This window comes from Centroberyx gerrardi, chromosome 8 (assembly GCF_048128805.1).
Source record: "Centroberyx gerrardi isolate f3 chromosome 8, fCenGer3.hap1.cur.20231027, whole genome shotgun sequence".
Classification (NCBI taxonomy): Eukaryota; Metazoa; Chordata; class Actinopteri; order Beryciformes; family Berycidae; genus Centroberyx; species Centroberyx gerrardi.
This window is the reverse complement of record NC_136004.1, coordinates 23,890,571-23,914,217: the sequence shown is the minus strand read 5'-3', so window position 1 is coordinate 23,914,217 and position 23,647 is coordinate 23,890,571. Positions and strand designations below refer to the sequence as shown.

The following is a 23,647-nucleotide window of genomic DNA, read 5'->3' as shown; positions in this document are numbered from 1 at the left end:
GGACAGACTAAGACAGCATGATGAGATGTGTTTGAGAGGAACAGGGGGGTAACGACAAAGATGATAATTATGTCAGTAAAGTAGAGGTTATGAAACAGTATGTACGGTCTTGAAAAGATTGTCCATGAAAGTTTTACCATAAACAGACAACATAAACTCAACCGTATGGTAGACTAGCAAACATCAAAATGAAAAAAAATGAAAAAAATGTTGGAGGTTGGTATTTGGGTTGCTCGTGATGAGAATTTAAAGTAAATCCTTTTTTTCCTTAGCTCTTTCCAAGGGTCACTGTTAAATACATTTCAATTCAATCAGTTGAATCCACTTTACTCTACAGGTACCTAGTGTACGAACCTACTGTAGCATATAAGACTGCCCATTGTAAGCAAAGAGAAAGAGCAACTGTTTATGTTGCCGTCTAAGCAATGTAAGCAACAATATGGAGAGAAGCAAATGTTTCTGTATGTGTTTATTGATTAAGAACATATTGCTTTCTATCAACAAAAGTAAACACCACTTCTGTCCTCAAAGCACAGCTTGTCCTTCAGGAGATGTTGACTAGAGTGGAGCAAACACACAAAAAATCAAAAATCAATCGACGAAGTACTAGCTAAAAGATGTGTGACCACATCTTTCAGTCCAAGATTGCCCCTGAAAAACATAAATTTGGCTCTGTGAAGGGGCTCCATCAAAACACCAAGAAATTTCGAAATGTCAATCCAGCCCTCAAGGCCATCTTGCTGGACAAAGAGTTTGACTGGCACCTTAAAAGCAAATAGGGGGAGCTATCTGCATCAGTGGCTGGCAGAGAAAATGGGCTTCCCATGCAGGAAAAAGAGAGGAAATTTGATGTATGACATATCTGATAAGATATTTTGACGTTTGCTGGGGTGAAAGCCTTTCATTGCAAAGTTTTAAAGATGAACAAAGTGATAAAGATGAAGATGTGAGGCAACGCATTTTAGCCCACGATTGAAAAGCCCAAAGTTTTCTCAAATGTAACACAAACTGCTACGGCAAGGTATGGTTGTGAGGGATTAGCCTTAATATTACCTATGCAAAGGTTTCTTTTAATTCAAACCTAAATTTCCAAATACATTAATGTAATATAGAACAGTGGTTTTCAAGTGTTAGTCTGTGGCAAGTGTTCTCTAAATGGTGTGCCATGGCATTAACTCAAGTGTGCCTTTTTCTTCTTTGTTTTTTCCCTCAAATGTTATGAGAATCAACATGGTGTATGCTGATAAAGTGCTGGATTCTGGTGCCATAGAAACTGACCAATGATTTTGTTTTTTAACCTAAAATTTACAAAACTTTCTCTTGCACCAGTAGCTCTTCGCATTTTCCTATCCTGTATGATCATACTATGCTTTTTGTTATATTTCCAAGTAATTCCTAAGTAGCTGTTCCTGAAAATGTCATGACTTGCATAGCGTATCCAAGTATTAAAATGGCATGGAAATGATTTTGTGTTGGGTACCTGTGAAATAATCTTCACACGCAATAAAGTTTCACTGATGTGAACGTGATGTTAGTAGCCAGTGAGGGTGATAATGCAACTTTTTAATGTTCACCATAAAACTTAGAAGTAATATTAAAATGGTAATGCAAAGTACTACCTTAGTATTTTACTAAGTCACAGTTTGTGATTAGCCTACCTTGTATCCAGTAATGGTGCTAACATGGCGTCGGGGCATCTTCCATCGTACGCCGAAGGCCGTGCAGTTGACTGTCTCCAGCTGAATGTCCAGCGGAGGACTCAGACGATCTGGTTTACACAGAAACACAGGCAAACAAAATCATCAACAACAGTGTAGGGAAAGTGGATACAAGGTAAAACAGCTAAGCAAATATCTTGAAACAGCTTGAATTATGTTGAAACCAGAATGAATATCTTTTTTTCTTTTTTTGTGGAAGGAAAGGTTTAAAGGATTTCAATCAAGTGCAAAGATACAGTTTTAAAAGATTTTGTGTCATTGTAATGATACGTCTGAGCTTTATTTTATAATGGAGATAATAATGGAGGACACCCATTTTCAGGAGCCAATGTTCAGCGTACTGAAATGCCTGCCTGTAATTGTTTGGTCATTTGGATCTATGCTCATCATGAACCAGAGTGAGTCTGTTGCAATACCTTTCTAAAGATCCCGCAGCAGTCTGAACAGAGAATAGGCTACTTATATGTCCAAATGGTTGAGGTGGCCACTGAGCCTATATTTCAAAACCCTTAAGTCTCTTTGAAGGGTGAAAGAATGGCCACTTGAGATGACGCAACCTATAGCTTGATGTAATGGCTTATGATAACAAGGGGCTCTGACTGTAGATGTTATTACTTTCATGGTCTGAGGTAGAAAGGCATCAAGCCCTGGCTGCTTCTGTGACACTTCAAGAGGTCAAGATGGGGCAACCAATGTCCATATGTCTGTGTTTCAGTCTGTATTTCAGTAGGAACAAAAAAAACAAAAAGGAGCTATCAAGACCATGAATGTCCCTAATGGCCTGCATGCATTACCTGGCTTCAACGGGGAGACATGACCAGAAAGAGACTCTCGAGACTTCAGCCTCATAGCGGTGCACTTTATGTCATAACATTTACACATAGCTGTGACACATAATAGGAGGTTGCCACATAAGCGAAAAGCTACTTAAGAAACACTAGATTCTGATAAAGCTGAGCATTATGTGTTCTTGCCTAACCTTTCACAAAATTTATTTCAATTTTTTCCAATCATCATTTAACCATCTTTTTTTATTATTTTTTTTGTCCCCTTTTCCCTTTACCCTTTGAGAGGTCCTTTTGTCCTCTTGCTAGGCCGTCATTGCAAATAAGAATTTGTTCTTAATTGACCTGCCTGGTTAAATAAAGGTTAAATAAAAAATAAAAAATAAAAACAGGTGATTTAATATATGGGTATGGCCTGGTGAAAGACACTTATGTAGGCTATCCCTTAAAGGAATAGTTGCACCCAAAAATGAAAATTCAGTCATTATCTACTCACTCCCATGCCAGTTGAAACTCTGGTGAAGCTTGTGAAGCATAATCTAATTCTTTTTTTTTTCACTCACAGAGCAATCGTATGGCGTCAGAAGACTTATTATTATGCTGTATGAGCTGCATGGAGTCATTTTATGGTTATTTTTTGTTATTTTTGGAACTCTAAAGATCGGTCCTCAAAGACTTCAATTGTTTTGGAGAAGGCTGCTACGGAGTCGTGCTGGGAAGCTCCGGGACTGTTATATGGACTAACAAACTTCACCAGAGTTTCAACTGGCATGGGGGTGAGTGAATTTTCAGTCATTATCCTTTGATATTCCTTTAATCTGTCTGCACAGTTATATTTCACCTACAGATTCAGGTTAATGTGTATAGACACAGTTGATCATTCTAAGCTAATGCAGCAACTCAGGATTCAATTCAACACCACGATATCAGCGATGATCTGACCTTCCCCTGTCTGAGTGACTTAAAGGACAGAATTCACTGGTGTAGATTCTAATAGGGATCAAACAAGACCAAATACAGCAAAGCAGAGCTCAGTAAATGGAAATCTCATGTAGGGACGCCACTGCTCCTCTCCACTTATCTTTTCCTCTCCTCTTTATTCTGCCTCTCTGCTATTCCCCTCTTCTCCTTTCCACTCCTCCTGTGCCTCTCTCCTGTCCTCCTGAATCCTCCTTTCCCCTTTCCCTTCTTCCTGCTTTTCCATTGGAGCGGGTAATGCAGTATGTCAGCCGAATTCCTTGTTCATCCAGCGTGGCCCTGCTAACCTACAGGTGAACTTAACACCTAGAATTAAAACGGATAGAAAAGAGGCTTCCTCATCTCTATCAAGATACCTAAGATGGAAAGAGCATCGTTTCATGTGCGGGGTAGTATGAATCGAAAGTTGTAATGTTCAATACAATGAGGAATCAAATGATGGAAAGGTAACTTCTTGACTCTCTAAAGGTGTGTTCATAAATGCAATATAATGTGTCATTTCATAAAGGAGAGCATTCTGAATCCAAGTGCAAAATATCAAAGGGCAGGTCAGATAACAGATTTAATGACAACTCCCGAATCGCTGAGTTCCTCACCCTGTCGTGGAGACAGTGATCCTCCAGAGAAACTTCATTTCAGCCATTTGTACCTGCAGTCTGATTCTGACACCACCCACAGCTGGTGACCACAGGTGAGGGTCAGATCAATAAATCAAGAGCTCTGCTTTGTGGCTCAACTCTCTCTTCATCGCCACGGTCGGACACAACGCCCAGATTACTGCGGCCACTGCACCTAACCGGTGGTCAATCCCATGATCCCTTTGACCCTCACTGGTGAATAAGACCCCGAGAACTGAGCCTGAACTCCTCCGTTTGGGGCACTCCCCATATAAATGGTACAGGCCACCTTTTTCTAAGAGATATAGATGATCTCAGACTTGGAAGTGCTGACCGTCATCCTGACTGCGTCACACTCAGCTGCAAGCTGCTCCAATGTGTGATGACAGCCCAATGAGGTAAAAAAGACAATATCATCTGCAAGCAACATGGATGCCACCCTTAAGTCAACAAGTTGCACACTCTCCAGACATCAGCTGCACTCTCATATCCTGACCATATCTTGGCATCCTAGTAAGAGTCCAGCGCCTCCACCTTGAATGAGCCTCAGAGAATGCAAACATGTACAGGGACCAGATGGCCCCAGCATCCCGTACACCGCAGCTCCCACCGGATATACCTAAGAGAACATGGTCATAGGCCTTTTCCAAATCCACCAAACACTTGTAGTCAGGATTAGCAAGTTACTTAATTATCTGTGAGTGGGTAAAAAGCTGATCCATGGTTCCGTGACTTGGACAAAATCCCCATGGTTCCTCCTGAACCTAAGGCTCAACCATCAGCTGGAGTCTCCTTTCAAGCACCTGGCATACGATTTTGTGTTAAAGCTAATAGTCCAAATATGTTGTCATCTAAAGACTGATCTTTACTGTTGTGGAGTGATAACTAGCTTGCAAGGAAGTTTAGCTTTTCATTCACTAGTATTGTAAACATTTCAACGCTCTGTTCAACCGATGCTACTTCTTAGCCAAAAAAAATCAAAGATGAACTCATAATACTTGCTCTAAATTTATAAACAATTCAGTTTAGAGTGCCTATTTCCGAACACAGCACAACTATACATTCTCTTCTATCATTTTGATTCTGTGACTGCACTTTAAGACCCAGTCATGTGGAACTGCTGCTCTTGCCAGTTCTGAGTTATCCCAAAGTGAACGAGCAATAACACACACGCCACTGTGTTGCCCTTACATGCGGCTCAGGGAATACTATGAACATTGAATCTGAAGGGAAGTGTACTTTCAAATGTGTCAGCCCCATGATCATAATAAAAAAAAAACAGATTCAAATATTGATCGAATTTTGTCATCACTGCCTTCCGGAAAACAATGTTTATGTACTATGTTTGAGTGTGATGTGATAGAGAAGATAATGTAAAACCCATGACCTTCGTAACAAGTAAATAAAGTTAGCATATGCATTATATTAGATAGTAGATAATAGTAGTAGTAAAATAGGTTAATATATTTCAAATATTTGAAAAAAGACATGAGGAGAAATTTATTTGTATTTTCCCGGAAAATTATGTTTCCACTAGTGACTAAATTGCACTTATTTGAAACATTAAATTCAAATTTCTGCATCTGGTTGCTAAGAGAAAGCCTCTGAAATATTAGGATTGTCTAAATGTGTTCCAGTATTTGTAATTTGTCCAACCGGAGCAAAAGCTGTCAAAATCTTGAAAAAAATGAAACCACCCTAGGGCACGAGCACTGCCATTCGATATTTGCCTCTTTCCTAGGACCACCAGTCCTGTCAGTTTAGGCCTGATGTGATTCGTCTGGACATAAAGCCCAATTGACATTCTCCCCTCTTTTTAGAAAGGGACCAGAAGGACCTCAAACCATACAGCCAGAGTGAAAAAAACACAACTACATATGTCACTGGCATCAAAACAGAACTACAGCGCTCTGTAAGGCAGCTCCAACTGTGGTGAGGTTTTCTCTGCTGACAGACAGACAGACAGACAGACAGACAGACAGACAGACAGACAGACAGACAGACAGACAGACAGACAGCTGCAACAGTCTGCCTGCTGTGGCCCGCGGGTCAGAGAGAGGGGGAGAGAGAGAGAGAGAGAGAGAGAGGGAGAGAGAGAGAGAGAAACAGAGACAGACTGAAAGGTGAGAAACAGAGAGAATGAGGGAGAGACGGAAAGAGAAAGAGAAGGAAGAGGCCGAGAAAGAAAAAGGGTTAGAGAAAAAGCCCCAAAAAAAGATAGAGACAAGGACAGAGTCAGAGGAAGGGCCAGAGAGAGAGACAGAGGGAAAAGAGAGAAAGAGAGAGAGAACAAGAAACTTACTTTGCCAAGTAAGCACATGTATTACAAGTATTTTATGATTATTTTTTGTAATGATCACTGTTATTACACAGACATACTTTATGTAAAGAATCTATTGATTTAATATGCAGCTTATTTCATTTTATTTTCATTTATTTCGATTTAATTTGTGTTTGAATCTATGGATTGGCAACATGTGCACATGTACATCATGCCAATAAAGCTTTGAATTGAATTGAATTGAATTGAATTGAATTGAATTGAATTGAATTGAATTGAATTGAGAGAGAGAAAGAGAGCACATTTAAAGTTGTCAATAGCTTGACAATGTACAGACTCAGTGACCTGATAGAGACAGGCAGATACACAAGAAGCTGGAGGCCAAGGGAAGAAAGACTAGAAAGAAAGAAAGACATTGTGACTCAGGGGAAAGAGAGAGTGAAGAACACCTCTTCTCTCCTTTACTAAACATTAATTCATCAGAAGCGCAAACTTTTCAAAAATCTCTGAAAGAATAGAGCATTTTCAAGATTGAAGTATCAATGACGAAATGTGTATTCTCCTCTTGAAACAATGGTGCTCAGTATGTGATGTCATGCCATAACTCATCAACTCTGTAATCCCTTCTTTTAACTTTGCCTATGACAGTATTTTATGATTATTTTTTGTAATCATCAGTGTTATTATCCAGATATATATTGATTTAATATGCAGTTTATTTCACTATTTTATTTTACTTTATTTCTGTCATTTATGTTTTAAATGTATGCTTTGGCAGATGTACGTAGTGCCAGTAAAGCTCATTGAATTGAGCTGAGAGAGAGAGAGAGAGAGAGAGAGAGAGAGAGAGAGAGAGAGAGCGAGAGAGAGAGAGAGAGAGAGAGAGAGAGAGAGAGAGAGAGAGAGAGAGAGAGTAACAAAGAAAATAGAAAGTGTCATTGTGCTCCTGAATGAATCAACATCCAGGTTTGCTGGCATGCTGGGAGTCTGTCAGTCTAAACTACAACCTTTCTTTCTTTGGCACCTAGTTACACATGCTGTAAAATGTATGTCAGGTTTTTCAACACAAATTATACAGTTTGTTTAGAAGAAGAAAAAAAATCCTCCACTGCACTCTCTGTCCTCTTTTCCATCTCTCTTCTCTCTTAACCGTAATTGTCATGCCTCCAGTATTAGACTTGGAGAGAGTGTTAAAATTACAGCCTTCTTGGACAGGTTTCACATATTCACACATTTTAATGGTGGCTGTCATTGTGCAAAAAGTGTTACTAGTTTGTAGCACAGTGCTTAGAGTGAGGTAGAATACAGCTATTATGTGCTGTCCAGTGCTGAACTAAAAGTAGGGATATTTTAAGAGGGTAAACCCAATAGGTAAACCCAGGTTAACCAAGCTGATGTATTGAATTGATGTAAGTTACATGAAGATTGGGTCTTTTAAGAAGAAAAAAATACTAAATTAATCTGAAAATCGAAGTTTTTCTTGTTATTGGTGTTTGCCTAATGTTGAGCACTGACGGCAGGTGATAGTTTTCCCACCTTAGTCACTTTGATTAATATTGACATGTAGCCTTGTTGTAAGCTTTAATGAATGGGAATTTCTGCTAAAATGTTATGTTCCATGTAATAATTGAAATATTACGCTACAAAATATTAAAGCATGCTTAATAACAGTGCAATGGTACTGTTTGCAATGGCAGTTAAATGCATTGTCTACAGAATCACTAATGTTATCGACAGTGATAAGGCTCTGGTGTGCAATCAAACTAATGGAAAGGTGAGGTTTGTTGCACATACATGCAAACTATAACTAACTGCTGCCCTCATCCCGCATGTTTCATATTCTACCAAATGTAATTCCACATATGCTACATGGCGTTTATTATTATTATTTTATATATATTTGTTTGATTACTATTGTTGTTGTTCTTGTTATTGTTATCACCTTGTCACCTCTCTGGTTTTAAGGTCAGCTGGTGAACTTACCAGATCTCCGAGCGTTTGATCTTTTTGCACAAAAGCAAACGTTGGCCGTCCATATTGCGAACAGAAGTAAGTATAAAAGACTCCTTTCTTTACTTGCAGAATCCATGTCTTCTTTCGGTCGAAAGTTTAAAACGGTCAAATGCTCATCTTAGTCACACATTCAAACGTCCCTGTAACTGTAAACGTCGCTGATTCCTTGGCTGCTAAAAGTTTCCGCAAAAAAACAAAACGGTTTTATCCAACAATTGGCGCAAACGCCATCCAAAGAGAGCCCAAACTGAACAGAAACGGCTACTGTCCGAGAGGAAAGGGCAACTACGGTTTGACACTGATAAGATTATAGTCTGCAAAAGATCAGTGGGTTGGACATACTAACGAACGGACGGATGGCCACTCTGCCCCAACAGGCGCGCGGATGGAGAGGGTTGTCCCGACAATCCACGCGTAATGCGTAAAGACTAAAACAAGTGTATGGGGGGGCACTATATTTTGATTTTTTTACGCACGAATCTGGTTTTTCGTTTCACGTCCTGGTCGCGTCTTAGACTGCAGATGAGATGAACAGCGAAGTCAGGAACGTGGGGCCATTTAGAGCTAAGAGGATAATAAGCGTCTAATCCGCACACTGGACACAGATGGAGAGCATGTCTTGAAGCAGAAGCAGGGCAGCCACTGCAGCAACAGACTCCAACTAGTACAACTGTGTGTGTGTGTGTGTGTGTGTGTGTGTGTGTGTGTGTGTGTGTGTGTGACCAAACGGGGAAAAAACAATTAATTAATGTGAATTAAAGTGATGGCTTGTGTTTTTGGTTTTGGTGTTTACAATACCTAACAATGACCTGAATCAGAAAAGAGGCATTAAAGTTTGAACAAGAGGAGTGGTAAACTCCATTGTCTGCAAGGGAGTGTAAACTCACTGTGTGTGTGTGTATGTGTGTGTGTGTGAGAGAGAGAGAGAGAGAGAGAGAGAGAGAGAGAGAGAGAGAGAGAGAGAGAGGAGAGCAGTGTTTGCAGGAGAGCCAAATTGCTTATGCTTAAGTGACCCATGATATCAGATGCATGTTTTCCTTATCAAGGAGGAAATAAGAAAGGGTGGGAAAGTAATTGGCACAACTTTGTACACCCAAATACTACTACTACTACTTACACTGTTTGACATGACTGGATTTTCAAAATCTAATAGTAGTGAGCGGTGTTGACTGTCGGTCCACAATGCCTCCAATATCAGGGTGAAAATGCTCTATCATCACTTTGACTTTCATCCCTGGTTCTATGTGTCCAGCAACATATTTTGTCAGAATATCCCCATACTGCTAAACCAAACCGCAGGCAAACTGTGCTGTAGTCCAGTGGGTAATAGCCCAATCTTTTCCTCTGCGGGACCCACATTTTCAAAAGATTTTTTCTGCCTGTCCTCATTATGCAGGCTATTGTATTTGCTAATCTAATATAAAATGTACCCTACATTTAAAGGAAATAACCTCCTGGCTGAATGTATTTTATTCAGTCTATGACATGTTGAGCAGGTAGTGGCAGCACAGTTTACACAGCAGCCAGGAACATGACTGATTTGATGAGCCATTTTCCATCTCACTCTGCTGGTCATGTGTAGGCTGCTTAGACTTGCATGGCTTAATTTCTGAGACAAGCATATTGTATTGACAGACAGTAATTCATACAAAATCAGTATTCAAAATCCCTCAGTTGTTGAAGCCATCAATTTGTACCGAATAATTTGAAGATCCATTTGAATCTAATTATGATCCAACTTCCACACTGACAGCTGAGTCTTTTCATGTAGGAACGTGTATTTAAAAGATATTTCCAGGACCAATGAGGTACAGTGGTAGCTACTGCATTATGTCAGGGTGTGGCTACTTCAAAAAGGTGAGGAGAGAAAAACTTGTTTGCTTAGGATGTAAGATAGCTAAATTAGCTGGATTAGCCTAGCAATAGTTGTCAAGAGGACCTAGAAACAATAAATAAAAAGAGAAAAAGGAACCAAGCATGCCGGTTCCCCTCTCAGTTGTACAACCAGATCAACCCAATGGTAGTTCAATAACTCAGGTTACACACAATCTCCACAAATTGCAAAACAGGTGACAATATCAGCATTGCATAACAACGTTAGATAAAAAAATTATTGCAAAAAACATACTTCTTAGTCATTCTCCCTCTCGGTCCAGCTGGTGTCTTTCCCTTAGGGATGTTTATCCTGTTGGTTGTGCAGAAGAGTGTGTGCATTGTAACTTTGATACTGAGTAACACTATGATCCCTGTTCTTCAATGTCAGCCATAGATTCAAGCAACATCTGTGTACAGTCCCATTTGTTGTAGCGTACTCTCTAGGGCTCTAGATGACTGGTGACAGAATTTTGTCGTAGCAACTCCTGAAATCCAGATTTCAGAAAATAAAAATACCCGAGTAAAGTTGGTATTTGCAGTTGGAAGCACTGACACTGACTATGTTCACTTAAGGAGCTACTAGCCTATATTAGATGTATGTTTTTTTCCAGTGATGTCTTCCTTTAAGATGTCCAGCTATCAGTAGGAACTTCGCAATTGCAAAATCTCTGTGCCAATCATAAGCTTCCTGCAAGCAAGGACAACACAATCAAAGACCTTCAGAACAAAAGAAGATGTAAACAATGCATGATAATCACTCTATAATCAGGGTTCATAGTCGTGTTGATTTCTATTCTGCTCTCTACCATCCATCTCTGCATTCACATCGTTATCTGCCACTTATGATAATCAAGCACCCTCTGGGTCACAGGGGCTCAATGTGGTCTGATTATTTCTGTTTCTGTGCCCGCTATTTATCAACTCATTACCAAAATATTACACAGGAACAGCCAGAGTAGTGCACCTCTGCAGAGGTCAGGATGCGTTGTAATGGGTGAAAATATCATCATACTACTGATACACTTACACTGTATTTACAAAAAGAAGCTGATTTTCTGCATTGATTATCATACATTTTTGGCAGGTGTTATAAAGCATTTTCACTGGTGTTGCTTGGTTTTTGGTAATTAAACATTTCCAATAGATGGAAGAAAATGTCAGCGCTCAATGTGGAAAATGGTAATCAAATGTTTTCTGAACCAATGATTTTCAAGGTCAGTGACTTTAGGAAAGCAGACAAAGGCTTTGCTTACTCAAATTCTCACCTGTTCTGTGACTTTTGCCCTGCTCTGGCCACTGGTTTTGAGTCCTGATGTACAAGAAAAATAGATCTAGACAATCCTGCATTCTCTGTGCTATAGTGCATGTCCCTCATGAATTAGTAATCTAACTCTTCTCAGACTTAGTGGACTTGCCTGGCCTGTTTATCCAGACTCTCAAAATCACTTGTATCATGCTGTTCTCTCTTTTTTAGCTTTTGAGTTTTAGTGTCACATGATGGTCTAAATGCTGTGTGAAAGACTTTTCCATCCTGACAAGAATTAAATTCTGGGGAAAACACTGAATCCTTGTAGTTTTGGGGATTTTTTTGAATGAAAATGGTCCAATTTAAAGATATTCAGTATTGCCTCAAAATATCAGCTATTGGCACTTTCAATCCAAAAATATCTGTATCGGCCTTCAAAGAAACATATAGGTGTCTGTTTTTAGTGGATCCCGATCCCAACATTACATTACAAGAGTACTAACATGTTTTATATAATGAATCTGGACGACAGGGTTAGAGACTAATCTCATTTGGATGTTTACAACCACCTGTATCATGTAGTGTTGCGTCATATTGCTCTTCATGATTACATGTCTCTAAATTAGAGATGCATGATCTCAACCACTGTCCTGTATATCCCAAAACATGGATGCACCCTAGTCTACAAGCTCAATGTTGGAGAGTCCTCAGTGTCAGTGGTGACTGACTGGCTCTGTGTATGCTTGTGTGTGTGTGTGTGTGTTAATGTACATGCATGTGAGTGTGTGTCTCCCTGTGCTTATGTGTGTGTATGTGCATGTTTGTGTATTTATCATAGGACTGGTCTCATCACAAAGCAGCTCTCCCTCTTCAACCTCCATCATCATTCCTTCTCTAGCATCTCATCCTCCTGAGACCCAGGAAATAAGGCAAAAGCAGGCACCATTCAGAAAGGAAATTGTTGAATTCATTGGCCTAGAATGAACCTCAGTCTTGTTTTCTTCGCTGGAAATGGGTTATGGAGGGAAATATTAGTTATTCAAAGGAGAACAGTTATCCTGGAGTGATGGGGAATTATTGAACAAAGGCAATAAGGGGTATAGTATGAAATACCCTCAGGGCCGGCCTTGGATTATGTATATATAATGCTTTTGCTGCTATAAGCCTATGGATGCATTAGCCTGGTATACTGTATGTTCATATTTATCAGTTATTCACAGTGGTACACCCCTTATCATATTGGTTTTGACATCTAGCAAATACAGTATTTACTATACAAAGTGAACTTTTTGTATTTCCACTTTAAATCAAACACTATAAAATGAGCCTATGATTCCAGAAGTTAGTCTTTCTAAAGCATATTTTTTCACACAACTAATTATCATCCAAACAACGAATCTTTTTATTCCACAACCCAATATTCTTTCCCTCTAATTAAAAGCTTCCTGGAACCAGGAGGCAAAACAGCATTTTCCCTAAATCACAGCGCCCATGCAAGCGAGCAGTCATCATCGCTTGATCCAAATGAAGAAATTATGCATTACTTGTTATTCCGATCAGAAACAAGCAAATAAACAAGATTGGTGGGTTAGAAAATTGTTTCTCTCGGGGGAGCAAACAATATCCTGTTGTCAAAAGGATCTGACATAATTTGTTTGAGTTTTTGAGAACTAATTGGTTCTTTCTCACCACATCACAAAGCTTAACAAAAACACCAAGCTAAATTGTTTTAAGGTTTTATGTGCTTCAATTGTGTTTTGTCCTTTCCTGCACCTTTCTGTTATGCTGTCATCCCCTCCCCCCTCTCTTCTTCTTTTATCACAGTTTAGCATGTTAACATATTAAAAAATATGATGAACAGGAATGAGTCACTCAAAATTACAATTATTCACTTGAGAATGATGCACTTTCTTCTCAGGTAGCTCCTGCATTGAACTCAAACAAATGATGTTAGACTGAGCCTGTTTGAGCCTGCCTATTACAATTTCTCATCTTTTTCATCATGAATTAGTTGGTCTTTCGCTCACAGCCCTCACTGTGTTCAGCATAACATCCGAGAATGATGCATGTTCTTCCCAGTGATCCTGAACCCAAATGAAATTTTAAATGATACAAGACTAGACTGATTTTAGCCTACACAACTTTAGTGCATTCCTTGTGCCTTCCCAGTAGTCACAGGTATTGTTCCCTTTCTCTTTACAAATATTTACAGTGATGATAAAATGCATTGTAATTCAATGAACAAATGTTGGAAGTAGTTGTAAATGATGGAGAAAGAGAGGGGAAGAAAGTTGCATTGCAAAGAGGTAGTTAAAGCTGTAAGTCATTGTACTTAAAGACCTTCCTGTGTGAATACAGCCAATGTGCTGTTCACTGCTGTAGATGTACAACAGAATGACAATAACGGCAGTAAACAGTGTCCCCTAGTGGCAGCAAGTCACATCAGCGACTGAGCTGTCTAGACACTCCTGGTGCAGTGGGGAGGGGGACATTGAGTCACTCTCCTCAACACACTAAGAATGACATGTGAGAAGGTTATGAGGTCAGATTTGAACCCATAATTCATGAGCGCAAGGTGTGCACTTCAGCCCAATGAGGCCCCAACATGTCCACAAAATGAAACAAATGAAATAATAATTATACAGTGCTTTAACAACAGCTGCACCACACCAGGACACAGTGAAAGTGACAATGAAGCAATAAAAGTCAAGGAGCTTTCATTCCAGAACTCTGTATCCCTTTCGTGAATGAACAAACTAACAGTAAATAAATGCATAAACAAACAAACAAACAAATTAATAAATACATCTTGCCTGATGGGTGTTGCTTGATATATCAGAAATACAGATAATTACATCCTCTACATGTTTACTATTTTACAAAGCTTTAAAGATAGTAAGTTGTAATAGTATTTGTCATATTTTTCAAATGGTGGATATCTCATTTGGTAACCAAATTCTTTAACTGTCCACCTGAATCTGACTGAAAAAGACATGGAGCTCGTTGCACAGTGGTCTCCCTGAGACCTTATGTGCCCAAATCTCTTTTTTTGGCCAGGGTGAGCTTCGCCTCAGCCGGCTGACTGGCAGACTGGTTTGGATCATCAGGTGGGGGGGGCGCTGTTTAGAGTCCAGTCAGTCACACTTTATACAGCTAAATAAAACAGGGTTAGGCTATTGTGTTTGGTGGTATGAGGAAAGAGGGGTGGATTGGATTTACATTAGAGCGAGGGCTCTTAAACTTTTCAGCCAGTCCAGAACAAAAATGAAAGATGCGCTCTCACCCTGTGATCCAAGCTGTATAAAAACTACAGCTGCTTTTGTCATTTGAGGCACCAGCAACAGGCCAAATGACCCATTTTGGGTCCAGACACGGGCAGCATTTTAGTTTAGTACACTTCAATCACCATATTACACAGAGGTAGTACATTATTTGCTGGTCTTCAGATTTCCCTGAGGTACACTCATACATGTGACTCTTACACGCACATGTGTGTGTCACTAGAGGAGTACGAGTGCAGGTTCAGCCTCAAGCGCCACTCTGGAGCAATTAGAGGTTCAGTGTCTTGCTGACACTTTGACAGAGATTGACACACTCAGACACACTGTGATTCATCGGACTTTTGAACCCACTTTATAATGCACATAGGTTTTTTTCCTATTTGTCCCACAACTCCCATTTGTTCCACACTCCCCATCTCGACTAAATGCAACATCGCCCATCTCCATTTCCTCAAAATGAAACCAGGCATTAAGATATCTTTATACAGCCACCTAGTGGGCAACGTTACAATTACAAACCTGGAGACAAATGCAGAGTGAACAGTATATTTACTCAACTCAAACGCCATGACTGTTACTGACCCGTTTTCTGACATTTTTGGGCCCATTCCCAGCGGTTCAGTTGAGAAGACCCCGTCCATTCTCACAGCTCCCGCAGCCTGGTCTCTCTCTCTCACCCTGAGGCTCCAGCAGCACCAGGCTACATATGGTATGGATTACTTTCCAAACACCACTGTGGCCGGCCAAGTGGTCACTATGGATTCAATAATCCTTCCACCACGCAAATCTGTGAATACAAAAACTTCAGCAAAGCAGTTCTTCAGACAGAAATGTACTTTTGTACCACTCAAATTGAGTTAAGGGTAAAAAAGCTGTTGTGCAGTGCCACTGGCAGCAACATATTTGACTCTTCACTGTCTTTAACAAATTCCATGTCCTGCTACGACGATTACTACTACAAATCTTGGTTGAGGTCAGGGCTGGGATCAATTAATTTGCTAATAATTGGGAAATTATTCTTAGTTACTTCTTGGCCGGTTTTTAATTGGCAAAATGGCAATCTTCTCATACTAAAAAGTTATTTTGATGAGAATCCACATCCTGAATTGACTGAATCCAAAGTGAATTGAGCCCAGCCCTGGTTAAAGTTGACCCTGAGGGCTTAATAGTGATCAAATTCCCTGAGTCCTAACCCTAACCATTAGTGGGGAAATTGCCAAACTGACCCCTTATCATCCATTCACCCAACCCAAGTACAAAATAAAAGAAAATAGGACCACACTGCAGACAGCCAGGACATCACCCCACTTTATCCACTCTTCCCCCACTCTGGCCTTTCTGTGGAGAGTCAGGAGTGTTTTTTCGACCCGCTGCACCACAGCGCTCCCCGGCAGCCATGTTCCAAATCAGACCTCCATTCCAGCTGTCAACTCCTCCCTCCCACAGGCACTGCCATTCCGGGGCTGCAGTTTCATGTTGGGCGCATAATGAGGGGTGAAATGACCCATGCAATTAGCCCCTTACATGTGAGTCAAACGGAGCCCCAAAATGGCTGCCAGATTCAATTGCAGATCAGCCCCAGATTAACCCTCATTCCTTGCAAGACAGGAAATGGCCATCTGTTCGGTGTAGTTGCTGCTTGGCAAGGGTGTAATTGCTTGAGGATGAGGTATTTCCATACAGTTAAAGTGAGCGATTTAATGGAAAGGGATGCCTCCTTCTGAGTGATTAGTGTGCTAACTGGTGCAAACACAAGCAGTAGACAACTGTGATTCTGTATTTAGTATTGTTTAGTATTTTGGGGTGCTTAAATGTTTTTTGCATGAGTAGAATAACACTGAAGTGATTACTTTATGGCTCACATATGCACATGCACACGCACGCACACACACACACGCACACAGGCTTCATGAAAAAACACTAAACCCCAAGCATGTATAGGCGGAAATGTATTTGTTTACTGTATGCATACATATGGCTATATATGTGTGTGTGTTTCACATCAACCTTGCTCATATGATCTGCTGTAAAGCTCAAGGCTCACATTAAATTAGAGCAGAGGAAATTCTTAGTCAGCTCTGCTGGTGAAGTAAATAAAACACTTTTCTTCTTCCTAGAAAGTTTTCACTGGAAAAACAGTTTGTGCGAATGAGAGCAGTTGTACATTATATCCACAATAAAAACTCTGAAAGAAGAATTTGGCGACAAAATGAGATGTCCACCATTTTAAAACAATGAGACAGCTGCTCTCTTAAAACAATGGACAGCACAAAGTAGAGATCTGCAAGACTTCAGGAATCCAGACAGTCTTGTGGGTCCCAGCACTTTTTTTTTTAGATGGTTGGTAACTGAGGTACTTGGTGGACAAAATCAGAACACTTTTACAGGCTGGAACCTTGTAGAGATATTGAATAATGAACTATTTGTTTAACCTATAGTCCTTCTTGATCACATCCAGCCCTTTTCTCTAAATCATTTTCTTAAGAGACCTAATTTGGGAAATTTAGCTCTGCCCTCTGGTCCATTGTAATGAAAACATATTGCTGCTCTTGTCATGTGGGAGAGCAAAAAACAGTACCCTGATCCATTTTTGGTCCTGATTTATAGCATAACAATGACCGCAGTAATGATATAATCTTTGCTTTGATTCTCTCCTTAACTGAACTTGTTCTTGTTCTGTCTGGACTTTGAATCAAATATCATGATAATGTGGTTTACATTATCCCAGCTCATCTTGCAGGTCCATGTTACTCTGAACACACAGTCCTAAAGCTTTGCAGCTGGGTGGGAGCAGTTAGACACTACCACAGCCTCACTGTGGAACAGACTAAAGTGAAATAAACAAGCTTTAACTACCGCTGGCAGGAAAACACTTGACACGCATGCACTAAGTCTCCTGATCACATTCACTCTGCTCTTTGCCCTGGATGGGTGAGTCTCAATAATTATACCTTCACTCAGATCCTTACCTCATGCCCTTTACTTCCTCTGTATTGATAGATAAGGATGAGTTTTGTCTTATTCACATTCTTCCATGGAAGTAGTCCTCTCCTGCATCTTTTAGAGTCATGGAGGAGGCAAATGAAGAGTACTGAGGGGGAGATCTCAATAATATGATAATAGAGGGATTTTCCTCTGCAGCTTTATTTAAAGTAAAGTTCTGAGTTTGCTCATTAACACTCACTATAGTTGTTTTACTGTCCAGGTTTCCAAAGGCAGGACACAATGCTTCACAGAGCTATTCAATTACTTATTACTCAATTAACAGCTCCATTAATACCTAGATGTGCTGTACGCTGGTCCATATGTGTGACGTTACGTGAGTTCATGATTTTCATCAACTGACAGCAACATTAGATCTTGCAGAATGTCAGAATTTAATACAGAAACAAATGTTTTATTAAGTCTCAGAAATGTAACCTTTTCTTGACACAAAGTAGGACATTTCACAAATTGCATGAGGCAATTTCACTGATTTCAATACAACTCAACATGTTTCCAGAATATCCTTTTGCACCTTTCTAAGCCAATGGTAAGTATACTTGGCATGTGGCACAAGGAAAATTGAAAGGGAAAGACTTATTCCAGAAGAAATGAAATGAAATGACATTTCCCTTTACGCACCTCAGATTACACAAAACAGAAAGACATGAGCACATCCAAATACATGAAGATTTTCTCACTTATTGATCGGTGCAGGTGTGCAGAGATGACAACTTAAATCACTGTCAGAATTCCTCAAGCCAAACAACACCTCATAACAGTAATGGATATGTGGTCAAACCCCCCTTTGATATCAAATGTCATCTGCTCATCAAACATAAGGAGGAGAAAATAGAGGGGCTATAGGCGCCAGAAGCTCTGGGTGATTTCAAGCATATTATGATTGTGAAGTAGCAACTCAATCTATTCAGTCTGTTTTGACGGGCTGATTGAAACACGTTCTTCATCCAATATCAACCAAAAACGAGAAGCAAAATGAGGAATCTAGTGGATTGTTAGTGGAAAAGTGTGAAACAGTGGCCCCATCCTTTCTCCCTCCCTCTCTCCCTCTGCCAGATCTGAGTACACAGACTGAGCCCATTTCATAACACAACTCCTCTAACCTCACCAGCTTCAGACCTCAAGTTCAATCAAGGATTTAGACTCCATCTGTTTGTGTATAGTCTGCGCAGGTGGTTCCTTCTTTACAAGTAGAGGGAGGTTTGTCTCTGTATCCCTAATGGTGGTGGTGACAGCAACAAGGCAGAGGATGGACTGTCAGACGTCACCACCACTCCCCATCTCTCTTTATAAACCTACCTCTTCCCCACTCACAGCTCAGTAGCATTGATGGAGGGTGGAGATGGGCAGAGGAGGCAGACAGATAAGGACAACCGACGTCACTCATCTGGCAATAGAAACCATGTGCGTTCAATGAAAACCTAGTGACGGACTGTAAACTGGGAATAACATTTTTTTTTTTGTCTTCACGCGTCGTTGGACCCGTCCCTTTTGGACACAACTTCAGAGGGAAGTCTGGCTTCTGCACGCTGCCCTTCTGTCTTCGGTTTCCTGCAACTCGGCTGCTGTTGCGCCACGCTTCATGTTTCTAACGTTTGTCAACTTGCATGTGAGTTATAACACAGCCTGCTGTTTATTTTCTTCTGGAGTTACACAGCCTCGTCCAGGAAAAGACAGTCCAATTTGGGTTCTACGTGGGAAACCCCGAACGGGAACACAAGGTGATGAACGCGCCCCACCTTTCCTCTCCAAATGTAAAATGTCTACACAGTCTCGCTGATTGATAGCCAGATGATACCTGTTGATTTTGCATCGCGCCATGTCCTTCTGTCGGACTGAAGTGGACAATGAAGTTATGGGATAGCCTGACCACTTGTTTGATCCTGCTGAGCGCCGTGCACGCCAGCCCTCTGCTGCTCCGAAACCGACGGTCCACGTCCACGACGAGGAGAGCGCGCGCCGCGGAGAGTCCCCTCGAGCTCCCGCCGGTTCAGATCCGACTGTCTATCACTTCCACAGGCAACAGCCGCGCGGAGGTGGACACCGACGGCAGGGAAGGGACGTCGGCTGGGGAAGAAAAATGTAAGAACGTCTGGTTTCCTCTGTAACACTGCCAAGAATCCTCCTAACAAGTCGTTTTAGTGTCGAGTCTCTCATATATAGGCTATATATAGATATATAAATAAGTGTAAAGGGGATAGGTGTTTTCATTTGCTTCTAATGCAAATCAACTTGTTTGAAGAATTTTCCCGAATAAATTGTTATTTTCTTCATGGGCCTACTAGATCCGCCTCGATTCACGATCTTGGCACTTGTTCCCAGAAAATTCCTGAAACAAGTGAAACCGCAGTGGAAACAAGCGGAATTGTCACCAGATTTTTGAGTTGTTTTAAGAAAAAAAATAAGATATTAAGACTGAATATGAAATCAAACTACTTGTTAAAATGGATTTTTTTTTTGCAGTGTAGCCTATGCTCCAGCCCCCCCATCTGTATAGCAGTGTCCTGAGGGCCTGTTGAACTTCATTGAATCATGTTGCAACTCACCCTGGCCTACCTGTCACCTCATCCACTGACCAGGCACACATACAGATGGAGGCATTCTGGTTTGATGCCATACTTTATTCATATCCCTCCCACAGCACAAAATACACAGACTTCAACATCCACTCTTACCAGGTTTTGACAGAGTGCTATTGAGCAAATACAGGGTGCACATTACACTGTTGTATGGGCTCTTACAACTGACTGGTGTTAATACAGCAGGCTGCATGGAGGCTGCTATCTTATTTGCAGCTGGTCCATTCCCAACATATTTACCAATTACATTAGCAATAAAACTATCTGGTGCATAATGGGATCAAGTTGTAACGTGAATGGGCAAGTTCACTTGGAATTCCTCTTCAGAAATACCTATGCAATTTTCACATCCACACATGTAGTGTTGGACCACACAACCTTTACAATAACCAGTGTTATTTCAATAACCTATGTTATGGTGAAAAGTGAACACAGGATGTGCTGTCCAAAATGACACGGCCCTCTCTGTTAATGTCTTGCAGATACCATGGAGGAGCTGCTCCCAAACCAGTTTGAAGACGTGGTGGACTTCATCAAAGTGACCATCAGCAGAATACGACGCTCGTCCTCCACCACCGCCTCCTCGTCTACCTCCTCCTTCTCCTCCTCCTCCTCCTCCTCCACCGCCTCGCCCTCCGGCCTCAACCTGAGCTCCAGGACTCGACACAGAAGGGAGAGGAAGAAGGGAGCAGGCCAGTGGAGCGGTGGGAGAGGAAGAGGAGGAGAGACGAGGAGGAAGGTTAGAGGAGGGGGAGGCGGGGCGGGCGGTGGACGAGGACAGGGCTGCGTGCTGAAACAGATCCACCTCAACGTGACGGACCTGGGTCTGGGCTACCTCTCGAGCGAGGAAATGATATTCAAGTACTGCTCCGGACCCTGCAGGAAGTCCGAGACCAACTACGACAAAATCCTATACAATCTCGCTCACAACAGGAGGCTTCTGCCCAAAGACACGCCCCCGCACGCTTGCTGTCGGCCAATAGCGTTCGACGATGACCTCTCGTTCCTGGACGACAACCTCATCTACCACACCGTGAGGAAGCACTCCGCCAGGAAATGCGGTTGCGTGTAGGGAGTGGGGGCCGGTGTCAAGCTTTGTATAATGTTTTTTTAATTCACTCCCGCTCTAAAGTATGATGTTGAGCTTTTTTTTGATATTCTGAATGACAAGTCTGAGTTATCACATTATGGGGAAGCATTTGACTATGATGTGTGGCTGTGTATGACTCCCTGAGTCCATCAAAAGAGGAGTAAGTAAGGAGAGGACATTGGCATCACTGGAGTTAGTACTCCAGTGTATGATTCCTAATGATGTCGATATCCCATCCTTTTCTTCTCCTCCTTGGGTCCGTCACATTGTCCAGGCTTTCATTTAGAACCTAAGCCTTAGATCACTAATAGGGGTGGGACGATATGCTTATCTCACGATACGATTCGATACACGATATGGGGTTCACGATTCGATACAACAATGATGCGATTCCAAGATGCCACAGATCTTTCTAGCAATATTTGGCAATTTAAAAATGTCATCACACAGTGCAAATAATATAATTGAAATAATTGAGAGCTTGTGAAATTGTGATGGGCAAGCCGTCTCGTGTGATTATTACAGCGGAATAAAATGTAGCGAGTATCACGATTAATTTTTCTGCAACACGATACGTATTGTCACATTTCTGTATCGCGATATATTGAATTTCTATATATCGTCCCATCCCTAATCACTTACATGTTCAAACCCAACATGTGACTTTAAATCTTCCCATGGATTTTCAACCAAAAGGACTGAATTCACCTCAGACTCGGACACAACGGACGATTCAGCAGACTCAATCTGTCTACTGTATAGCAAATATGTTACATGGCAAACTTTATACACTTATGGATTGTATTTATGAAATCTTGACTTTATTAACTTATTATTGTTATTTATTTTGTTTTTTTATAAAATGAATAAATGCTATTTATTACTGTAATGTGATATCTTGAAGTGTGCCAAAGGTTCAAATCGAAGAAGTGAGTTTATGTGATATTTTCCTTACAGAAGCAGTAAAGCAGTAAGTGGTTTACATTGTAAAAGCATCTTTTACAGATCAAAACTGACCTTAAGTCAAACGTTTCCTTTACAGGTGTTTGTTCCCTCAATATCTTCCCTCATGTTCTTCCTCAATTTTAGTGTCAGCCGATTGTTTTTCTTGTGTGCAAACAAGTGTTCCAGTAATTTTGTGAAATAGAATAAAGTTAGAAAAACAGTCTCCAAAAAGTTTAGTTCACATAAATCAGGACCGAAGACTAGTCGATGATTATTCACTTTCCATGAAATGTCTTCTCACATTAATTTATGTTACCGAAACAAAGTCCTCGCTTTAAATCATGATTTACAACTTTATTTTTATACAGTATTCATTTTTAAATTTTCATTGAATTATTAATAAATGCATTCTTCCACAACGTATAGTGTGTTCTGTAACTCATTTACTGACACACAGGATTTGATGTTACAGTCCTTTGTCCCTTAATCCAGGGTGAACTTTCATACAGAATCCCAATGCTGGAACAGCAGCTCAGCAGACCAGAAACTGAATTGGATCAGCAAACAGTCTATTTTTTTTTTTCTTTTCTCAGTTTTTGTTTGACAAGATTATATATATAGCTACGTCTCTCCTGGGTCCTTTGAAAGTAAATGTCAGATCACATGGAAAAGAATAGAGGAGAGATGAAAGGATGAATAGAATCTGATGTTATCAAACGAGAGGAACAGGAACGCAACAGAGGAGGGAGTGGAGGGAGGAACAGATCCACATGGTTTTCAGTCTTCCTTTCTCAAGAGTGGAAATTGATAGATGGAGAATAAACAGTAAGGTAAGATGCAGGAGTGGAGAATGGACGAGAGATGAAATTGCAAGGAAAACAAGAGTTATGAAAATTTTTGTTTTTTTCCAAAGTGCAATCATGCATCACTTTGCACCATGGGAACATTGCAACGCGTTAGGGAAAAATACTTTTTTTCCCCATTCGAAGGAAGTGAAGAGCTAAAATATATTTAGGAGAGAAGAAAGAGAAAAAAAAAAAAACACAAGACAACATGATTAAAGGATGGAGAATATCCAAAGAAGAAAAGACAATGATGTAGGAGTTGGAGAACATGAGAAGAGAAGATATATCTCGCTAAACTAGTGTGTGGTCGATATCCGATCCATCCTCTTCTCTCTCACATTACACACCCCTTCCTCTGCCTGTCTTCTGGACCATGACTCAATACAGCCTG

The 23,647-nt window shown here is 40.7% G+C and overlaps 2 protein-coding genes across 5 annotated transcripts in view; one reads left to right on the top strand and one right to left on the bottom strand.

Moving 5' to 3' along the window:
- Positions 1–8,468, bottom strand: part of egflam (EGF-like, fibronectin type III and laminin G domains) — a 37,675-nt gene extending 29,207 nt beyond the window's left edge. For 2 of the 4 annotated variants that reach the window (XM_078285305.1, XM_071917994.2), the window contains exons 1-2: positions 8,363–8,468; positions 1,659–1,768 (exon numbers count right to left, since the gene is read on the bottom strand). In XM_078285305.1, coding sequence (XP_078141431.1) covers positions 1,659–1,768; positions 8,363–8,468 — 216 coding nt within the window. Of the gene's footprint in view, positions 1–1,658; positions 1,769–6,826; positions 6,829–8,350 lie in introns of all 4 variants that reach the window. The other 2 variants (XM_071917992.2, XM_071917993.2) reach the window with 2 other exon arrangements.
- An 11,173-nt stretch (positions 8,469–19,641) lies between these two features.
- Positions 19,642–21,448, top strand: LOC139926312 (glial cell line-derived neurotrophic factor-like). Its single transcript, XM_071917996.2, has 2 exons — positions 19,642–19,879; positions 20,859–21,448. The coding sequence occupies exons 1-2, from the start codon at positions 19,645–19,647 to the stop codon at positions 21,446–21,448; spliced, it is 825 nt and encodes a 274-aa protein (XP_071774097.2). The 5' UTR covers positions 19,642–19,644.
- The last annotated feature ends 2,199 nt before the right edge of the window (positions 21,449–23,647 follow it).

Excerpts from the sequence above, each read along its gene's own strand:
- LOC139926312 (XM_071917996.2), top strand. The coding sequence starts at position 19,645 with ATGAAGTTATGGGATAGCCTGACCACTTGTTTGATCCTGCTGAGCGCC. Across the intron at positions 19,880-20,858 it reads GTCGGCTGGGGAAGAAAAAT|ATACCATGGAGGAGCTGCTC; the intron begins GTAAGAACGTCT and ends AATGTCTTGCAG.